Raw genomic sequence first — 21,695 nt, forward strand, 5'->3', positions numbered from 1 at the left:
TTCCCCTTACCTTCGTGGCGATTTCTACAAGGCCATTCTTTCTATTGCAGCCGGAGCCTTGAAGTCCTGTTGTGTGTGGCTGCTGGAAAGTTCTCCTCTGATGCAAATTCCTGTTTCCGGTTGTGTCAGAGGAGAACTTTCCGGCAGCCACATGCAACGTGACTTCAAGGCTCTGGCTGCAATAGAAAGAATGGCCTTGTAGAAATCGCCACGAAGGTAAGGGGAAAGGAGGGAGGGAGATGCCCGGCTGGTGGGAGGGAGCTGCTGGATTGCGCAAAGAACTGGGGAAAGAGAGAGAGGGGAGAAGACACTGAAGGGAACTGGGGAAGAGAGAGATGCCAGACTATGGGGGAAGCAGAGGGAAGAAGATGAGTGCCATACCAATGTGGGGGTGGGGGTGGAGGGAAAGATGGAAGGGAGAGAGACAAGGCAGACAGTGGATGGAAAGAATTAAATGAGGAGAAGATGAGGAAAGCAGAAACCAGATAACAAAGATAGAAAAAAAAATTCTATTTATTTTCTTTTTTTTGCTTTAGGATAAAGTAGTATATTAGTTGTGTTGATAAACATTTATAAACAAAGCTGAACATCTCTTTCTCTAGTTCAGCAGCCAGAACTTTGATTTATAAAATGACAATTGTACAGAATATTGGTCTCTTGTTATACTTTAATAAAATAAGTTTAGTATAAAACTATTTGAGGCTTGTCTAGTTAGGACTCAATTGTCTGTAGTGATTTCTTGCCATGTTGAGAACAAAATGGATTAGTCGCCCCCCCTATTGGTAAGAGGTCAAAAACTAGGAGTAGTTTTGAGTGAAGGTTGCTGGGTGGTTGGTTGTTGCTTATGGTCCCATGAACGCTGTTTCTGTGGGATTGAAAAATATTGAGACCTCAAAGGAGGAGGTCAAGAATAGGGAGTAAAACGCCTCCCAGGGTAATATTGTTGGTGGTATGATCTTCGGAATGCCAAAGAAGAGGAAGACTTGCAATATGGTTGAAGGTGATCTTGAGCATGTGCTGATAGTTCTCGCATGGCTGTAGAAATCTCTTTGAACTGCGAGACCACAGCCTTAACCTACTCACCAAACAGACTATTATCTAAACACGGAGCATCTGCTAATCTGTCATGAAGATCCAGCCTAAGGTCTGAAGCTTTAAGCCAGGTTGACCGGTGAGCCGCTAAAGCCACTGCTGCTGTTCTGGAACTCATGCCATAGGCATCATAATTTGTTTTAATTAGATAAGTAGAATCTTGTAGTGCCAGGTGTAGATTCTGAATTTCTGCAAAATGGAGTGTTGAAAATGTAAAATCTGCAATTGATGGACCCCTGGTAAACTTTACATCCAATCGAATCTAGGAAATGGTGATCCTTCCCTGGAGTGAATTGAATTGGACTTTTGAAGATTTGGACTTATGAATGGCCAATTCTGTGACCAAGGGAGTGATGCGGTAGCTGTTGTAGGTTGTGTCCAGTTGCTTTTTCAACCCAGTATTTCGCATCAAGATGTCTGGAGGAAGTAGAGACGGAATGGGGTTTTTGCGAATTAGCCAATTGTAGGTCTTGAAGGATTTGATGCACTGGAAGTGCAGCAATGTCTTTTGAAGGAGTTTTGCAAGATTGTAGGATCACATGGAAATCCTTTTTATCAGCTGGTGTGACCACCTGAGAAAGGCGTAGAAGGTTGGAGATCTTTTGGAGAAACTTTGGATAAGAATATCCCTCCGCCTGATCTGGTTGTAATGTAGAGTGAGTTGGAGAGTCAGGATCTGCAGCTATAGGTGCAGTATGAGGAGAATCAACCTAATCATGTGTAGGAGAAGACTGTTGTTGAGGAGAAGGGCAGAGCGATGTTCGAGGGGACCAGAGAAGATTTGATGGGTCAGACAGAAGGTCTGTACAAAAAACTTCTGAGGAAGCACACTGGTCAATCTGAAGAGGAGATTGTTGGAGTGCCACTGAAAGAGCAGGAAAAGGAATGCTTTGCTGAAGAAGAGTAGAACTGTCTCATAAAATATTGCAGTAGTGAGAAGAAATCCAAAAGAGTCCTCTTAGGGGGTTGAGAAGTACCTACTGGCACCATCTGAGGCAGAACTGCCTGTTTAGGGGGATAAATTCCCTCAGCTAGAGTAGTGGAAGAAATTGCCCCTCTTTCTAGCAGCTGAAGAGGAATGAGATTTTGAACATAAGAACATAAGCACTGCCTCCGCTGGGTCAGACCTGAGGTCCATCCGCCCAACAGTCCGCTCACGTGGTGGCCCAACAGGTCCAGGACCTGATCAGTAATCTTCTATCTATACACTTCTATCCCTTTTCCAGCAGGAAATTATCCAATCTTTTCTTGAACCCCAGTACCGTACTCTGCCCTATTACGTCCACTGGAAGCGCATTCCAGGTGTCTACCACACGTTGGGTAAAGAAGAACTTCCTAGCATTTGTTTTGAATCTGTCCCCTTTCAACTTCTCCGAATGCCCTCTTGTTCTTTTATTTTTTGAAAGTTTGAAGAATCTGTCCCTCTCTACTCTCTCTATGCCCTTCAAGATCTTGTAAGTCTCTATCATATCCCCTCTAAGTCTCCTCTTCTCCAGGGAAAAGAGTCCCAGTTTCTCCAATCTCTCAGCGTATGAAAGGTTTTCCATCCCTTTTATCAGACGTGTCGCTCTCCTCTGAACCCTCTCTAGTAATGCCATGTCTTTCTTAAGGTATGGCGACCAATATTGGACGCAGTACTCAAGATGCGGGCGCACCATCGCCCGATACAACGGCAGGATAACTTCTTTCGTTCTGGTAGTGATGCCCTTCTTGATTATACCTAGCAATCTATTCGCTCTCTTAGCAGCCGCTGTGCACTGTGCCGTCGGCTTCATTGTCATGTCCACCATTACCCCCAAGTCCCTTTCTTGGGTACTCTCTTTCACTAACATCCCTCCCATCGTATAGTTGTACCTCGGGTTTCTGCTTCCCACATGTAATACTTTACATTTCTCAACATTGAACTTCATCTGCCATCTCGTCGCCCATTCTCCTAGTTTGTTCAAGTCCCTTTGCAATTCTTCGTAGTCCTCTTTAGTCCGAGCTCCACTAAATAGTTTGGTGTCGTCCGCAAATTTTATTATCTCACACTTCGTCCCTGATTCTAGATCATTTATGAATATATTAAATAGCAGCGGCCTGAGCACTGAGCCCTGCGGGACCCCACTCGTTACCCTGCTCCAGTCCGAGTAGTGGCCCTTCACTCCTACCCTCTGTTTCCTACCCGCCAACCAGTTTCTGATCCATCTATTTACGTCTCCTTCCACCCCATGGTTCCTCAGTTTCCGGAGTAGGTGTTCATGGGGCACCTTGTCAAAGGCTTTTTGGAAATCTAGATATATGATGTCTATGGGGTCTCCTTTGTCCATCTGTTTGTTAATTCCTTCGAAGAAGTGCAATAAGTTCGTTAGGCACAATCTCCCCTTGCAGAAACCATGTTGGCTGGTTATCAGAAGTTTGTTTCTTTCAAAATGTTTATCGATGTTTTCTTTTATCAGTGCTTCCACCATTTTCCCCGGAACAGAGGTCAGACTCACCGGTCTGTAGTTTCCCGGGACACCTCTTGATCCCTTTTTAAAGATGGGTGTAATGTTGGTTATCTTCCACTCTTCCGGGATCACGCCCATTTTCAGGGATAGATTGTAAATTTGCTGCAGTACTTCCACTATTTCCTCCTTTAGTTCCTTCAGAACCCTTGGATGGATTCCATCCGGACCCGGGGATTTGTCAGTTTTTAATTTTTCTATCTGACTGCGTACATCATCAAGGCTCACTTCCATGGATGTTAACTTTTCTGTTTGATCTCCATTGAAGAATTGATCGGGTTCCGGTATGTTGGATGTGTCTTCATTTGTAAATACAGATGAAAAGAACATGTTAAATCTTTCTGCTACTTCTTTCTCCTCCTTCACCACACCCTTCCTGTCTCCGTCGTCCAGCGGTCCCACCTCCTCCCTAGCCAGCTGCTTCCCTTTAACATATCTAAAGAACGGTTTGAAATTTCGTGCTTCCCTGGCTAGCCTCTCTTCATACTCTCTTTTGGCTTTTCGAACCATACGGTGACATTCTTTTTGATACTTCCTGTGCTCTTTTCAGTTCTCCTCAGTTTTGTCCTTTTTCCATTTCTTTAATGAATTTTTCTTATTTCCTATTGCTTCCTTCACTATTTTAGTTATCCACGCTGGGTCTTTTGTTCGACTCTTTTTGCACCCCTTTCTAAATCTGGGGATATACAGATTTTGCGCCTCGCTCATCGTGTCCCTGAAAAAAGACCAGGCATGTTCTACCATTTTCCAGTTCCTGGAAGTGTTCCTAAATTTCTTCCTTACTATTTCCCTCATTGCTTAGTAGTTTCCTTTCCTGAAGTTAAAGGTTGTCGCTATGGTTCTCTTTCCTTTCGGTATTCCAACCTCAACCTTGAACTTGATCATATTGTGATCACTGTTTCCCAACGGTCCCACTACTTTTACTTCCTTTGCAGGTCCTCTTAACCCATTTAGGATTAAATCCAGAGTGGCATTTCCTCTCGTAGGTTCTCTAACAAGCTGCTCCATGAAGCAATCTTGTGTAGCCTCCAGAAATTCTGTCTCCCTAGCGCATCTTGAGCTTCCAAGACTCCAGTCTATCCCGGGGTAGTTGAAATCTCCCATAATAACCGTGTTACCACTATTACATTCTCGCTTTATCTCGGCTTCCATTTCTTCATCGATATCTCCAGTTTGCCCGGGTGGACGATAGTATAGGCCCAGCTTTATTTCAGGCCCTTTCCTTCCCGGTATTTTAACCCATAGTGATTCCAGCTTGTTGGTCATCTCTGCTGTGTCCATTCTTGTCGATTGTATGCTTTCTTTTATGTATAGGGCTATTCCACCTCCTTTCTGTCCTGACCTGTCCTGGTGATAGAGCTTGTACCCTGGCAGTGCTGTATCCCATTTGTTTTCCTCATTCCACCATGTTTCAGCGACTCCAATGATGTCTATGTCCTCTGCATTGGCCATGGCTTCTAATTCCCCCATTTTATTTCTTAGGCTCCTTGCATTAGTATATACGCAATTTAGATCCTGGTATTTCCTTATTTTTATTTCCTTTCTCTGTGTTTCGGTCCTTGGTTTCTTTTCTTTTGTTACAATCTTCCTAACCTCCTCTTCTGGGTTAGTCGACTCCTGTAATTTGTCCCTTGTTTCTTCCCAGTCTTTTTTCCCCTCAGTATCTTCACAGGATACCTTCTTCCGAATCGTCGACGCTTGGTCGACTGTCGGCTTTCCCCTTCTTCTTAGTTTAAAGTCTGTTCTATTCCTCTCCTGACGTTGTTTGCTAGAAGTCTAGTTCCCGCCGTGCTCAAGTGCAGTCCATCTCTCCTATAGAGCTTGCTCTTGCCCCAGAACGTTGTCCAGTTCCTCACAAAGTGGAACCCTTCTTCCTCACACCATTTCCTCATCCACGCATTTATTGATTGTAGTTCCTCCTGCCTTTTCACATCTGCCCTCGGTACCGGTAGGATCTCTGAGAACGCTATTTTCTGGGTTCTCATCTTCAGCTTCCTTCCCAGGATCTTGAACTGTTCTATCAGCGTGCTTCTCCTGTAGTCTCTCCTGCTGACATCATTCGTCCCGATGTGGATCATTACTGCGGTCTCTTCTGTCTCCGCTCCTTCCAGGATCTTCCCAATTTTGTCCACAATGTCCTTTGTTCTTGCTCCCGGGAGGCAGGACACCAGTCGATCCTCTCTTTCTCCAGCTATGTGGCTGTCCACATGCCTCAGGATCGAGCCTCCCACTAGGATCGCTGACTCTCCCTTCTTCATTTTTCGCTTCGGTCTCAGGTCAATGTCCTCGGTGTGCTTCGCTCTTTCTTCTGGGCATCGACTAGCCAGTTCCTCCTTCTCATGTGGTATTCCTCTGTGGGTGTCTTCTTTGAAGTCATCTGCTTCTTGTTCTCCCTTCCATTTTGGTGTTGGTGTAACTCCTTCTTTCATCTGAAGGTCGTTCTCTTCCACCCTTCTCCTGTATGCTTCCTCAATGAATTTCTCGAGTTCCTTGACTTCCTCCTCAATGTGTCTCTCACTCATGAAGTCCTCAGCTGTCCCGGTTGGATCCTTGGTGGTGTAAAGTCCTTCTAGCTCCTGTATCTTGTCCTCAAGTTGCTTGACTTCTTTCTTCAAACTTTTCAGCTCCTGACACCGACCGCATACATATGACAGTCTGTGCAGAACACTGGAAAGCTCATCTTCTGGTTTCCCTCTACTTCCATTGTCGTTCCTACTTTAAGATAACAGTTAACAGATTACATGTGACCTGTAAGTGCCCTTTATAACTGTGACCTGTAAGTGCCCTTTGTGTCCTCTCTCTCTGCCCGCTGCTGGTGTCCTCTCTCTCTCTCTCTGCCTGCTGCTGGTGTCCTCTCTCTCTCTCTCTGCCTGCTGTTGGTGTCCTCTCTCTCTCTCTGCCTGCTGCTGGTGTCCTCTCTCTCTCTTTCTGTCCGTTGCTGGTGTCCTCTCTATCTCTTTCTCTCTGCCTGCTGCTGGTGTCCTCTCTTTCTCTCTGCCTGCTGCTGGTGTCCTCTCTCTCTCTTTCTATCTGCTGCTAGTGAACTCTCTCTGTTTCTCTCTGCCTGCTGCTGGTGTCCTCTCTCTCTCTTTCTATCTGCTGCTGGTGACCTCTCTCTCTCTGCCCTCTTGTTGTCCTTCCCTGGTGTCCCTGGGTGTAGCGACCTGGCCCTTCTTGAGGCCCTCCGCAAAGGCGCTCTCGCAAAGGTGCTCTCGCTAAGGCGAGCGCCTTTGCTGCTCGTCTTCGCTGTGCGCCGAACAGCTGCGTGCCGTTGGCTCCGTCCCTTTCAAGGGGGAGTTCAGAGCTAACTCTCGCCACTGCCCCTGCTCTGGCTCCCTTCTATCTCCTGCCTTTTGCCTCCTGCCTCGCTCCTGAAGTCTCCTTACTTCCTTTCCGCCTTCTGCCTGCTCCTCACTAGCCGGTTTGTGGCATGAAAAGACTGGGGGCACAGGCAGAGCCCAAGCCCAAGCCCAAAGGAGGTTTCACTGACGTTTCACCCCAGAAAGAAGCAGATGCAGGCTGTTTTTGTGAGCCGTGAACTGCTGTGGAAACCAATGAAGGAGAAGCGCTGATTACAGTCTTCACCAGCTGTTTCATAAGAACATAAGAAATGCCGCTGCTGGGTCAGACCAGTGGTCCATCCTGCCCAGCAGTTTGCTCACACGGCGGCCCTCAGGTCAAAGACCAGTTCTCTAAATGAGTCCAGCCTCACCTGCGTACGTTCCAGTTTAGCAGGAACTTGTCCAACTTTGTCTTGAAACCCTGGAGGGTGTTTTCCCCTATAACAGACTCTGGAAGAGCGTTACAGCTTTCCACCACTCTCTGGGTGAAGAATTTCCTTACGTTTGTATGGAATCTATCCCCTTTCAACTTTAGAGAGTGCCCTCTCGTTCTCCCTACCTTGGAGAGGGTGAACAGTCTGTCTTTCTCTACTAAGTCTATTTCCTTCAGTATTTTGAACGTTTCGATCAAGTCCCCCCTCAGTCTCCTCTTTTCAAGGGAGAAGAGGCCCGGTTTCTCCAATCTCTCACTGTACGGCAACTCCTCCTGCCCCTTAACCATTTTAGTTGCTCTTCTCTGGACCCTCTCGAGTAGTACCGCGTCCTTCTTCATGTACTGCGACCAGTGCTGGACATAGTATTCCAGGTGAGGGCGTACCATGGCCTGGTACAGCGGCATGATAACCCTCTCCGATCTGTTTGTGATCCCCTTCTTAATGATTCCTAGCATTCTGTTTGCCCTTTTTGCTGCTGCCGCGCATTGTGCAGACGGCTTCATCGACTTGTCGATCAGAACTCCAAAGTCTCTTTCCTGGGAGGTCTCTCTAAGTACCACCCCGGACATCCTGTATTCGTGCATGAGATTTTTGTTCCCGACATGCATCATTTTACACTTATCCACCTTGAACCTCATTTGCCATGTCGATGCCCATTTCTCAAGCTTGATTATGTCACGTTGCAGATCTTCACAGATTTCCCCCTGAAGCTGATTTTTCTTCTCTGACGGCTGTAGGCAGGAAGATGTGCCTGCCCCTGGCGGAACTGTTCGTGGGTCATGAGTGGGAGGAGGAGTTGAGGACGTGAGCGACCTCGGCAAGCTTGCAGCACTGTTGGCGCGAAGCAACGCCAGAGTAGAGCCGCCGTCCATACAGTCTTCATGGTCCTGGATTAAGAAGAAAAACGTCACAGTGCTTTGTTTGAGAAAACTTTGCCGATCTTGTTAATGCTTTGTTATTTTATTATTATTTCTTTTTTTTACGTTTTAGTCAGGAGAAGTCGGTTTGTTTTTTTTTCCTAAATGAAGGGAAACACCGTTGCAATAAAATTAGAGATCTTTCTGGATTTTTTTTTCTGTCAAGAGGCAAGGAGAAAGGGAGAGTTGCGACCTGCCAGGAGCCCAGTCAGAGAAAAAACTGATTGGCTATGGGGTGGAGCACCAGAGGCAAGGTGGCCACACATGCCCAGTAGTAAATAATAATAATACTACTGCATCTAGGGGAGAGTTCTGCCATGCAGGCTCAGTCCAGGGACTTCACCAGCAAGTGTGGCTGCATTTCCCCTGCTTGTCTCCTGTCACAAACACCCCTCAGAGCGGGGAAGAACAGTGATAAAATTCCACTGATCTGACCTGTCCCCTACAACCAGGGGTATCTCCAGGATTTTCACTTGGCCCTAGGTGCCTGACTGGGTCATGGGAGCACAGGTAAGTATTTGCTTTATTCACAAATGCAAGCTCAATCATAAAGTCATGAATCAGAATGGCTTTTATTTTTACCCCAGCGGTCAAAAATGGATAGCATAAAGAAAATAGCATTCGGTATGCAAAATCAGTTTTTTACAAATAAAGGCAAAAGAAAACAGATACTTCTGGCAACCAGCCCAAATGTGGTTATGAGATTTAGCTAGCACTAGTCCAGTGCTGCAGTAATTATAACAAAGAGTATTTTGAAGAAAAACAAAAGACCAATGAACTTGTCCTGCATGAGACCATACACTCTGTCTGGCTCAGGCGAGATCTCGAAGGATTGGAAGATAGCCAACGTTGTTACGCCCATCTTTAAAAAGGGATCAAGAGGTGATCCGGGAAACTATAGGCCAGTGAGCCTGACTTCAGTTCCTGGGAAAATGGCAGAAGCACTGATAAAAGAAAGCATTGATCAACATTTTGAAAAGCACGAACTTCTGATAGCCAGCCAGCCAGCATGGTTTCTGCAAGGGACGATCGTGCCAAACAAACTTATTGTAATTCTTCGAAGGGATTAACAAACAGATGGACAAAGGAAACATAGAAACATAGAAATTGACGGCAGAAAAGGGCCATAGCCCATCGAGTCTGCCCATACCAGTGACCCACTCCCTGATTCTTACTCTCCTAGAGATCCCACATGAATATCCCATTTCCTCTTGAAATCTAACACGCTGCTGGCCTCAATCACCCGCTGAGGCAGCTCGTTCCAATGATCGACCACCCTCTCGGTGAAGAAGTACTTCCTAGCATCACCCTGAAATTTCCCTCCTCTGATTTTCAGCGAATGTCCTCTGGTTACCGAGGGCCCTGTAAGACTGAAGATATCATCTTTCACCACTATACGCCCAGTAATATACTTGAAGGTTTCAATCATGTCTCCTCTCTGTCTTCGCTCCTCCAATGAGTACATCCGCAGTTTTTTTAACCTTTCTTCATACGTGAGATCCCTGAGCCCCAAAACCATCCTGGTAGCCATTCGCTGAACCGACTCAATTCTCAACACATCTTTTCGGTAGTGTGGTCTCCAGAATTGAACACAATACTCGAGATGAGGTCTCACCATGGATCTGTACAGTGGCATTATTACTTCAGGTTTTCTGCTGACAAAACCCCTACGGATACAGCCCATCATTTGTCTTGCCTTGGACGAAGCCTTCTCTACTTGATTGGCAGCCTTCATATCGTCGCTAATGATCACTCCTAAATCACGTTCCATCGTGGTCCTGGACAAGGTTTCACCATTTAGTGTGTAAGTTCTGTGTGGATTTTTTTTGCCTAGATGCATTATTTTACATTTTTTAGCATTGAAGCTTAGCTGCCAAGTTGATGACCACTGCTCGAGCTGTCTTAGGTCCTGCGTCATAAAGTCAGGCACACTGCTTTTGCCAACTATGTTGCATAGTTTGGCATCGTCGGCAAACAGTGATACTTTTCCTCTAAGTCCTTGGGTTAAATCTCCTATGAATAAATTAAATAGAATCGGCCCTAAGACGGAGCCCTGAGGTACTCCACTCATCACTGCTGACGTTTTGGAGGGGGTACCGTTTACCATCACCCTTTGAAGCCTACCATCTAGCCAATCCTTTACCCATGTAGTGAATGTATCCCCTAATCCCATTGATTTTAGTTTGTTCAACAGCCTGCGGTGTGGGACGCTATCAAAAGCTTTGCTGAAGTCCAAATATATCACGTCAAGGGACTCACCGGCATCCAGATGTCTGGTCACCCAATCAAAGAAGTCAATCAGATTAGATTGGCAGGACCTTCCCCTGGTAAATCCGTGTTGATGTGGATCACGTAAACTTTCTCCGTCTAGAATTTTGTCAAGTTCCTGTTTGATCAGTGTTTCCATGAGTTTGCACACTATGGATGTAAGACTCACCGGTCTGTAATTTCCTGTCTCTGTTCTGCATCCCTTTTTGTGGAGTGGAATTACGTTAGCTGTTTTCCAGTCTAGGGGTACTTTTCCCGTGCGCATGGAAAGATTGAAGAGTACAGATAGTGGTTCAGCCAGAACTTCACTCAGCTCTCTGAGTACCCTGGGGTGTAGATTGTCTGGCCCCATGGCTTTGTCAACTTTGAGTCTTGAAAGTTCGTGGTAGACGCTACTAGGTGTAAATTCGTAATCGCGAAACAGGTCATTTTGGCTGTCTCTTATTTGTAGTTGTGGACCATCTCCTGGCGCTTCACAGGTGAATACTGAGCAGAAGTATTCGTTTAGCAGTTCTGCCTTGGTAGTATCAGATTCTGCGTAGTTTCCATCTGATTGCCTAAGGCGTTCTATTCCATTTTTGTTTCTCTTCCTGTCGCTAATGTACCTAAAGAAGGATTTGTCCCCTTTTTTAATGTTCCGTGCTAGATCTTCCTCTGTTTGAAGTTTGGCTTCCCTGACTGCCCCATTGACATCATATATCTAGATTTCCAAAAAGCCTTTGACAAGGTGCCCCATGAACGTCTATTCCGGAAACTAAAGAACCATGGGGTGGAAGGAGACGTACATAGATGGATCAGAAACTGGTTGGAGGGTAGAAAACAAAGGTTAGGAGTGAAGGGCCACTACTCCGACTGGAGGAGGGTCACGAGTGGTGTCCCGCAGGGCTCGATGCTCGGGCCGCTACTATTTAATATCTTCATAAATGATCTAGAAACAGGGACGAAGTGCGAGATAATAAAATTTGCGGACGACACTAAACTATTTAATGGAGCTCGGACTACAGAGGAATGTGAAGAATTGCAAAGGGACTTGAACAAACTAGAAGATTGGGCGACGAGATGGCAGATGAAGTTCAACGTTGAGAAATGTAACGTATTACATGTGGGGAGCAGAAACTTGAGGTACAACTATACAATGGGAGGGATATTATTGAATAAGAGTACCCAGGAAAGGGACTTGGGGGTATTGGTGGACATGACAATGAAGCCGACGGCACAGTGTGTAGGGGCCGCTAAGAGAGCGAATAGAATGCTTGGTATAATCAAAAAGGGTATTACAGCCAGAACGAAAGAGGTTATCCTGCCGTTGTATCGGGCAATGGTGCGCCCGCATTTGGAGTACTGCGTCCAATATTGGTCGCCGTACCTTAAGAAGGATATGGCGTTAGTCGAGAGGGTTCAGAGGAGAGCGACGCGTCTGATAAAAGGGATGGAAAACCTGTCATATGCTGAGAGATTGGAGAAGCTGGGTCTCTTTTCCCTGGAGAAGAGGAGACTTAGAGGGGATATGATAGAGACTTACAAGATCATGAAGGGCATAGAGAGAGTAGAGAGGGACAGATTCTTCAAACTTTCGAATAATAAAAGAACAAGAGGGCACTCGGAAAAGTTGATAGGAGACAGATTCAAAACAAATACTAGGAAGTTCTTTTTTACCCAACGTGTGGTGGACACCTGGAATGCGCTTCCAGAGGACGTGATTGGGCAGAGTACGGTACTGGGATTCAAGAAAGGATTAGACAAATTCCTACTGGAAAAGAGGATAGAGGGGTATAGATAGAAGATTACTGCACAGGTCCTGGACCTGCTGGGCCACCGCGTGAGCGGACTGCTGGGCACGATGGACCTCGGGTCTGACCCAGCAGAGGCATTTCTTATGTTCTTATGTTCTCAGCATTCAAATTAAAGCTGCTCTCAAGAAACAGAGCTACTTCTCTATGGCAGTAATTTCAAGGCAGAAAAAGATATTCACAGAATAATGCATACAAGAGTTTTTAATAATTCAGCAGCTGACAGTTTGTCCAGTCTCTGAGGCACCAAGAGATATGCTGTAGTAGTAGTAGGTAAGCTCTATATAAGGCTCTCTAGTCACTGTAGCACACATTGGTAGGCAGCACAGCTGAACGAGATTCTGTGATTGCTCTCAGAAATGGCAAACACAGTGTGTTTTTATCGAGCATTCAAAACATTCACTTTGCCCCAGTGCTCTTTGGCACAAACTAAACATGAAGTTAGCAGACTGCAAAAATCCAGGTAAGTAAACTTCTTAGCCAGAAATAATGCCCACCTCAAAATCAAGAAACAAAGCATAAAGCATACTTTGTTTGGGGAAAAAAAATCACCAGCTGCCTCACAGTTACTCACGGCTTTAGCTAATCTCCATTTGCTCTGCTTGGTTTTCTGATTTAGGGCAGGCTTCCTGGATTTCCATTCCCTTCAAAACCTCTGGAACCTGGAAGTTAGGTGACGAAACTTTCTTCCACTTCTTCCATGGGCTAGTCTGAGACTCCAGAATATCCCTGGTCTGGGCAAGACTCCTGCCTTTCCTCATCCTGCTTGAGTACATCTGCCACATCACTCTCCACTCTCCTTACTGCTTCCTTCAGCCTGCCTTTAACCAGACTAAAGCCATTCCCCTTCAGCCTATAGAGGGGGACGGGCTTTGGCTCCACAGTAGGCTATGTCAGTTCAGGCTTGCCCTGCTTGTTCTGCCTTATTCTCAAAGGAACAGCTACCTTGGCTTTAGCTGTCCTAGCTGATGTACTGACAGGGTAAAGCGGCTGTGTTTCTGTTTGCTCATAAACAACCTAAGGGTGAATAAGGAGGAAGACCTTCATGAGAATGAAGGTGAAGACCCCCATGAGACCCCAGAGGAAATGTTTAATACAGATACTGTGTTGCTGAATTGAACTTACCCAAGCCTTATGAACAATGCAAAAAGTGCATATTTTCCTATCAGCACAAATAATACTGCAAGAGGACTTCATCTCTGCCCTAGAAGCTAGAAAACACCTGCTGACTGACCGCATTAGATGTTCTGGGACTTTCCAAGAAAGTGCTTCGGTCACAAGAAAACCAAACCACATGAATCTAGGTAAAAATGATTTACCAGAAGTCATACTAGCCACATGTGAAAAGAGCTGACAGATCTACAATCAAGTCTGGGGGGGGGCACTCTCAGGAATTATTGATCTTAGTATTAAGAATGCATTGTCAGGGGAAATAGAGAAGTCATATTTGACACCAAGTGACATCATGCTTCAATATGACTCAATGACCAGTATGTATACCATCCAATCAACAAAAATGACAAATGTGACAATCCAATAGAAATTCCACTGATCCATTCCACTAATTTGTAACTAGGTAGCACTCTTGACCAGAGGCTACTAAACTAGGGTATAAAAGTAGCATACTGGGTGACTTATGCTTCAGAATGGATTGGGCAACACATGACATACTGGTACTCTGTGTAAGCTCCTCCGTTAGCCTAACTTGCTGATATTATATCCTATTTGGATACTGCTATTTTTTTTTTTTATAGAAGCTGACTTTTGTTTATTACTAATAAATCTATATTATATACAGTAATTGGGTTGTCGATGTGAGGTCATTCTAACTTCTTTTGGAAAGGTTAGCAGTGCCTTTTCAAACCTGATCATGTTTATTACTCTTCCTACAGCATGTGCAAGGGAGGTCAGTCTCAAGCTGCTCACTAGAGCTGATCTGGTCAGCTCTTCTGCACAGGATCTTCTTGTCAGCTCTAGGGGCAAACCAGCGCAGGGGCTGGGTCTGTCACACTCCAGAGAATAGAGGTTACTCATCAGCCTTCTCCATTCAGCGGGGGACTAGGCAAGGTTGTTCACTCTTACTACTTCTCTTTGCTTTGTCTATCGAGCATTTGGCCCAGAGCATACGGGATAATGTTGATATACAGGGTTATCAAATAGGGACTCAGAATCATAAGCTGGCTCTGTTCGCAGATGATATTTTGTTTCATGTTCACCAACCTCATCAGTCTCTTCCGTTGATAATGTGGGAATTACAGCTTTATGGCTAAGTGGTAGGATTTAAGTAAATTATGATAAATCAAAAATTCTGGGTATTACACTCTTGTCTCTTGAAGAAGATCTCCGGTGTGCCTTCCCGTTTAAATGGGCTTCCAGTCCAGGTTAAATATCTTGGTGTCCAAACTACTAAAGATCCAGCCAAGTTGTATTCTTGCAATTATGAGGTCCTACTAGGTCAGATTAGAAAGGATTTGAATGTAGAACTGTAGAATTTCAAGTGATGTATTTAAGTTTAAATATGGTTACTATTTGATGCACTTGATGTAAGTTATAAAAATGAATAAAAATTAAAGAAAAAAGAAAGGATTTGAATGCCTGGCGTTCACTGTGGTTGTCTTGGTGTGGGAGAATTGCAGTGCTTAAGATGAATGTGCTACCCCGATTACTTTTTCTTTTTTAATATCTCCCTATTTCAGTTTCTACGGGTACATTGGAGATCTTTCAAGAGAACCTTCTAGATTTGTATGGGGCCCTGGATCTCCCAGATTGGCTAAATCTCACCTATGGCAGGGCCCTGAGTGGGGAGGCAGGGGGATGCCAAATCTGACCTGGTATTATTGGGCGGCACAAACAAGGCAATTATTTGATTGGGAGCTCTCTCTAGATAAGCTAAGTGTATAGTTCCAGCAGGCTTGTGCCCCTGCGTTTCCCTTGCATCATCTTATTTGGGCTTCACACCTTGGGACTCTTCTGTGAAGAGTGCCAATCCTTATATTTCTCATCTGGTGGGAATCTGATATAAGGTGTAACAGAAACTTGGAGGGTCTCAGGGAATTTTATCACTTTCCTCTATTAGATTTGAACCTACTTTTTGGGTGGGAAGTGGGGTATTCTCCAGATGGGAGCAAAGAAGTCTCATTTGTTTTGACATTTTTTGGATATCGGAGAGATGATTCCCTTTGAGGAATTGAGGGAGTTTTATCAGCTGCTTCCAAGGGATATGTTCCCATATCTGCAAGTTAAGCATTTCATATTTAACCAAGGGTGGTTAAGGGATGACCCTGATGATACAGAAAAACTGAAAAATTTATGTATGGCACTGGGTAAGTTGAAGGGCCCCATTTCTCTGTTATACAGGTTAAAAAAAAATGTATATTTACTAAATATAAATGTATGGTTTCCTGGGAAAATGATATGAGTGTAGGTCCGAATGGAAAAGTGTGTTTCTTGACGTTTCAAAATCATCTAGATGTGTGCTGATTAAGGAAAATGCATATAAAATTCATACTCGTTGGTATTACACTCCTGATCATCTTCAGGCTATATTTCTACTGTCTGCTACTGATGTTTGCTGGCGATGCCTGCTAGATAAGGGCATGTTTTTCCATATTTGGTGACTTGTGAGCAAATATGTTATGAAGAGTTATTACTGACCTGTACTGAACTGTGTAGAATTTGCTTGGGGGATGGGATTGAGGGAGAGAGGACATTAGGTGATTATGTATAAGTTGTATGCTTGGAGAGGGGGGAAGGGAATGGACTTGTTTGATCTGTATATAATTTTTCTTTTGTGGTGCACCTGAGACAGTGTTGATATTGCCCCGTGGGGGGGCGGTTGAATGTGTTCTTTTTATTATTCTGAAAAAATTAATAAAAAAAATCTATTTTACTCCTTGGAATCTTGCCAGGTAGTTGTGATCTGGGTTGGCCATTGTTGGAAACAGGATACTGGGCTTGATGGACCTTCGGTCTGTCCCAATATAGCAACTGTAGTTAGCTTCCTACATTAAGATTTAGCCTGAAAAACTTTGATAAACAAAGGCCACCCGATATTCATACAGCAAACATGGAAATTCAATGCTGGCGCTGTATCTGCCATATCTGGCAACCGGTATTGAATTTCCAATCTATTTTTGACTGGCCGAGACATAGCTGGCTAGGCCAATATTCAGAATCTAGCTGGCTAAGTCTCAAGGGCCAAAGATAGACTTTTAAGCAACTCTGGCTGGCTGGTGAGCATATACATGATTGTCTCTTACATGTTAATGTACAGTGCTGTGTACATCTGGCAGCGCTATAGAAATGATAAGAAGTAGTAGATGGCCGTCTATCTCCTGCTGAATATTGTGGGATAACCGGCTATGTGCTATTTAGCCATCTGGGAGCTGCTCCTGGTGGCTAAATGGTGCTGAATGTTGGCCTCAGGGTGTCTGTTGTGCCTATGGCCAGGGTATAGTGTACGTAACAATTTGTGTGAATCTTCATGCCTGCTTCAACTCTGATTTTAACTTTGTTTCAACTCTGTTAACGAGAACATACGTGGGCGCATCCTGTACTGTTTCATGTCTACTGAGGAAGGATCCTCATGGTACTGTGATAAGGAATAACAATCCAGCTCTGAGAGCTCCGAGATAGGTAGGACACCTGTTGTTTACTGCAGGAACAGCCGTGTGTGTGTGTGTGTGTGAGACAGATTTGCAAAATTCAGCACTTCCTGTGCTATTTAAGACTGAAAGTCACATCTTAGAATTTATAATCCAGCTGCAGCCAAGGGAAGCCCTGTGAACTGTCTCTGATCCATCAATTGACCAGATTCCCAACTGTGAGGGGACAGATATGGCAGACATGGTGATGTTTTCAATATATATATATATATATATAATCTGTTTCTGTTTTATATATAATCTGTTTCTGTTTTATCTGGTGTTTATCTGATGTTTATGCAATAAAATGTCATATTCCTCTGATGCTTTCTTTGGATGTTACTATTGCACACCCTTGTTAAATAGATACGTGGCATTACAGTGTCTAAAACAGAGGTTCCTAAATCTAGATTTCCAAAAATGTAGTTGCTTAGCAGTATAATTCAGCAACAAGCACCTAACTTATGTTCCATGCCCTGGCCCTGCCCAATTTTTTGAATTCTAAATTTAGAAGCTCAGTAGGGAACATTTTTCATTTGTGTAGATTTAGGTATCTAATTCCTTTAGTGTTCTTATTTTCTGTAACCCTCTCAGCTGTACTGATAAGGCAGGCATTGTGTACTATAGTTAGATAAATTCAACCAGTTACCAGCTCTGACATGGTACACATCCTTTTGAATGCGCTGGGCCCTTGGCTCCTGCAAGTGGCAAAACAGCTTGAGTTCTGCTGTGAGCTCATCAGTCTTAGAAACCACAATGCTTTGGGAGTCAATCACAGTCTGGTCAAACCACGGTTTCAAGTGCTCAAAAAAACCAAGGCGGATGCTGAAATAGATAATACAACTAGGTCAGAAAAATAAAAGAGAGAAATGATTACATAAATGAGATAGACAAACAGTTCTAGAATGTTTCAATGCCAAGGTGGGAATTTTATTGCATGTTTATTCTTTTTAGCGATGTCATTTTTTTGTAGGACTAACACAAAAATTATTGAGACAAATCATATCGCAAATGTTGACTGAAGAAGGGGCCTTTATAGTCTTCAAAGTTCATATACCATTCAGTTTGGATAATTTCTTTGTTAGTTAGAACCAAGGAAGTTTAATTAACAGGAGTAGGCGTTAAATGACAATGCTGAAGCAGTTTCCTCACATTGCTGCCATCTTGATACAATCAACACAGTCTTTGATTGGTGCAGTCTCTTGTCGATTTTTTTCAGGGGCAATGTTAGGAAATTCTACTTTACGGAGAGGGTGGTGGATGCCTGGAATGCGCTCCCGAGAGAGGTGGTGGAGAGTAAAACTGTGACTGAGTTCAAAGAAGCGTGGGATGAACACAGAAGATTTAGAATCAGAAAATAATATTAAAGATTGAACTAGGCCAGTTACTGGGCAGACTTGTACGGTCTGTGTCTGTGTATGGCCGTTTGGAGGAGGATGGGCAGGGGAGGGCTTCAATGGCTGGGAGGGTGTAGATGGGCTGGAGTAAGTCTTAACAGAGATTTCGGCAGTTGGAACCCAAGCACAGTACCGGGTAAAGCTTTGGATTCTCGCCCAGAAATAGCTAAGAAGAAAAAAAAAAAAAAAAATTTTTAAATTGAATCAGGTTGGGCAGACTGGATGGACCATTCGGGTCTTTATCTGCCGTCATCTACTATGTTACTATGTTTTTTATTTATTTATTTATTTGCTCAATTATTTAGCCCGTCCTCCTAAAGGAGCCCAGAACGGGTTACAAAGTACATCCACAATATAATCGATACAGGACAGAGATGACAATTTACAATATAGACATGACAATGAAACAGTTAACAATGGGGAGTGTATGGCGCAGTGGTTAAAGCTACAGCCTCAGCACCCTGGGGTTGTGGGTTCAAACCCAGGCTGCTCCTTGTGACCCTGGGCAAGTCACTTAATCCCCCATTGCCCCAGGTACATTAGGTAGATTGTGAGCCCGTCGGGACAGACAGGGAAAAATGTTTGAGTACCTGAATAAATTCATGTAAACTGTTCTGAGCTCCCTTGGGAGAATGGTATAGAAAATTGAATAAATAAATAAACTTCCTTGGCTTCTAATAGGCTGTTTGGGGTGAATCAATATGGCAAGAAGCTCTATCTACTGGCTTCACATCAGGTAATAGACCAAGCCCACTCCCACCACTTCCTGTTAATTAACCTGCCTCAGTTAAAACCATATATTCCCAGCACCAGGGTAGCAAACAACTGCCTTGCTATCTTTTCACTTACAGCCCCTTTTATCAAGCTGCACTAGAGGTTTTTAGCATGGGCTGGCACGGTAAATGCTCTAATGTTCATAGTGAGTGTCACAGCACTTATCTCACTAGCCCATGCTAAAAACCTATAGCACAGTTTAATAAGGAGGGCGGTTGTTAGTTAATATCCCTTGCCATTTATATAGTAGAAATTTATTTACAAGTGGGAGCATATTTTTAACCTAGTAGATTTAACTGGCTAAAGTCCAATTTTAACAGTAAATTCTTTTGACTATCAACTCCATTGATGATACAATATTATGTCTAAATAGTATTACTATGATAATATATAATTAGATATAAGCATAGAGGGTGTTGTGATAAGTAGTTGCTGCTATTTATGGTGATGCTTGAAGGAGGGGCACATATATTCCTTCAATGCTTACATGTTAAAGGTAAAGATTTGAAAACAAATGTCTTCATACTTCCTGTAAAACAAAAATGTGTTCCACCACATTAAAAAAAAAAATAAAATCGATAATTGTGAATTATCTTTCCAATGCTGAGCTATCAACTTCAAAGTCAGTGATATTAAGAAATCAAATAATGAAGCTTTATCATCAAAAACAGTTGACACCAAAGGGAAGCCTAGTTTTGATGATTGTTAACTGTTTGCTTGCCAACATTCTTGATAGCAGTAGTTTCTATTTAAAATTATTTTATTATATTTGTTAAAGAAACATTTAAGTTCTCATTACTGTAAAATGTACACTATGGGCTCCTTTTACGAAGGAGCACTAGCGGTTTAACGTGCGTAAAAGCGTGCGCTAAACCGCTAGCCGCTACCGCCTCTTCTTGAGCAGGCGGTAGTTTTTTGGCTAGCGCGGGGGTTAGCACGTGATGAAAAGTCATGCGCGCTGAAGTCGCTAGGCTTCGTAAAAGGAGCCCTATATTGAAAAGTAGTATGAAAAAAATTTCAACAAAAATTATTTAAAAAAAAAAAGTATTACTATTGTGCAACATGCAAGACAACATGTTTCTTCAACAGATTTACAAAAATTATTTCATTTTCTTCATACAGCTTGAGCTCAATTTGTAATGATGATCATCTCAAATGTAGAAATACTCCTTTGGATAAAACGGTCATCTCCAATTGAAATATATGCAAATAGATTCTGGGACTACTTCCTCAGCAATAACACAATGCAGCTGTTGCTAAGACCCAAAATATTTGGATACTAACTCTTTCTTTATATCAGCAAATATATTTTCAGGAATCACAATCTGCTGCAGGTACTCAGGGAGGTCCTCCTCTACAGTCACTTCTGTTATGAACAGCTCTTCTTTCGGAGGCCCAGCTAATTCTTGAGAAGAAATGAGAGAGTATGTGCTCCTCTTAGAAGTGGTGAAGACTTCTACTGAAATGTTACTGTAAGGTACTGAAGTAAGATCTTCCTCTGTTTGCTCCTGTAAAGACATAAAATAGGTAAGGTCAGCCTGTTTTTGGGACATGTGCAATCATATGTGCACAGCTGAAGATCTTGTGGTGATACGATATCAGGTTTCAATGCAGCGAGAGAAAAATGCAACAAATTGATTTTGGTTATACACAGAAGTAATCCATAATATTACGATCTGAATGTACAAGACCTGAAGTAATATATTTATTAGGGATGGGCAGCCTAAAATTTTTGTTTAATTTTGCTTCCCAAGTGCGGTGCAATATGGAGAAATTAGATCTTACCTGATAATTTTATTTTCTTTAGCCGATCAGACCAGTCCAATCCATAACAGGGGGGCTGTGGCCATCGACCAGAGGATGGAGACAGAGAATTAAAAAGCTCTGCTTGCTCTGCTCTATAAGTGCACTGTGCAGTGTGAGACCATCTGTATTTCAACTGACAAAGCAATGGAGCACATGCTTTCTTTTTTCTAATAACTCATCAGTTATTTATTAATTTTTAGTATTTATCTACTGTTTATAGCCTAAGTGGTTTACATTCAGGTACTCAAGTATTTCTCCCAATCTTTCCTGGTACACATGTTAAACCCAATTAAACCCATAAGGGGAGAAAATTGAGGAAGAGTAAAAGGGAATGGACTTGGACTCCAAAGTATTCCCTACCATTTGCTTGCCTCTTGCGACCATTTCCTTGCATGCTGAGAAGAAGATAAAGTGTAAATTAACCAAAGACCCCTGGTTTAAGAACTCATTCAGTCTGTTAGACTTATATAAGACATGTAAGACTGGCTGATCTTGATTGCACCTGTAGTTTCATTTTCAGATGACAAATGTGCATAGCCTACAAACTCAAACATTTATCCAGGAAATAGGAAATGATAAATATCTTTAATACTAGTGTTTCAGCCCGTTACATTAACGGGTGCTAGAATAGATTAGTCTGATCCAGTATGGTTATTCTTCTTATGCCTTACCCCCATATTCAGGCTCCAATTTCCCCTTTTAACTTCTTTATTTCCACCTTTTTTCACCAACTTAAAAATTTGTCCC

General features: G+C 43.3%; 1 protein-coding gene across 2 annotated transcripts in view; it reads right to left on the reverse strand.

Annotated features, from left to right (window-relative positions):
- Positions 1-21,695, reverse strand: part of CCDC180 (coiled-coil domain containing 180) — a 161,483-nt gene that overhangs the window by 60,743 nt on the left and 79,045 nt on the right. For both annotated transcript variants that reach the window (XM_033961663.1, XM_033961664.1), the window contains exons 17-18: positions 20,427-20,650; positions 17,621-17,796 (exon numbers count right to left, since the gene is read on the reverse strand). In XM_033961663.1, coding sequence (XP_033817554.1) covers positions 17,621-17,796; positions 20,427-20,650 — 400 coding nt within the window. The remainder of the gene's footprint in view (positions 1-17,620; positions 17,797-20,426; positions 20,651-21,695) is intronic.

The sequence above is a fragment of the Geotrypetes seraphini genome, chromosome 10 (genome assembly GCF_902459505.1).
Source record: "Geotrypetes seraphini chromosome 10, aGeoSer1.1, whole genome shotgun sequence".
NCBI classification, from domain to species: domain Eukaryota; kingdom Metazoa; phylum Chordata; class Amphibia; order Gymnophiona; family Dermophiidae; genus Geotrypetes; species Geotrypetes seraphini.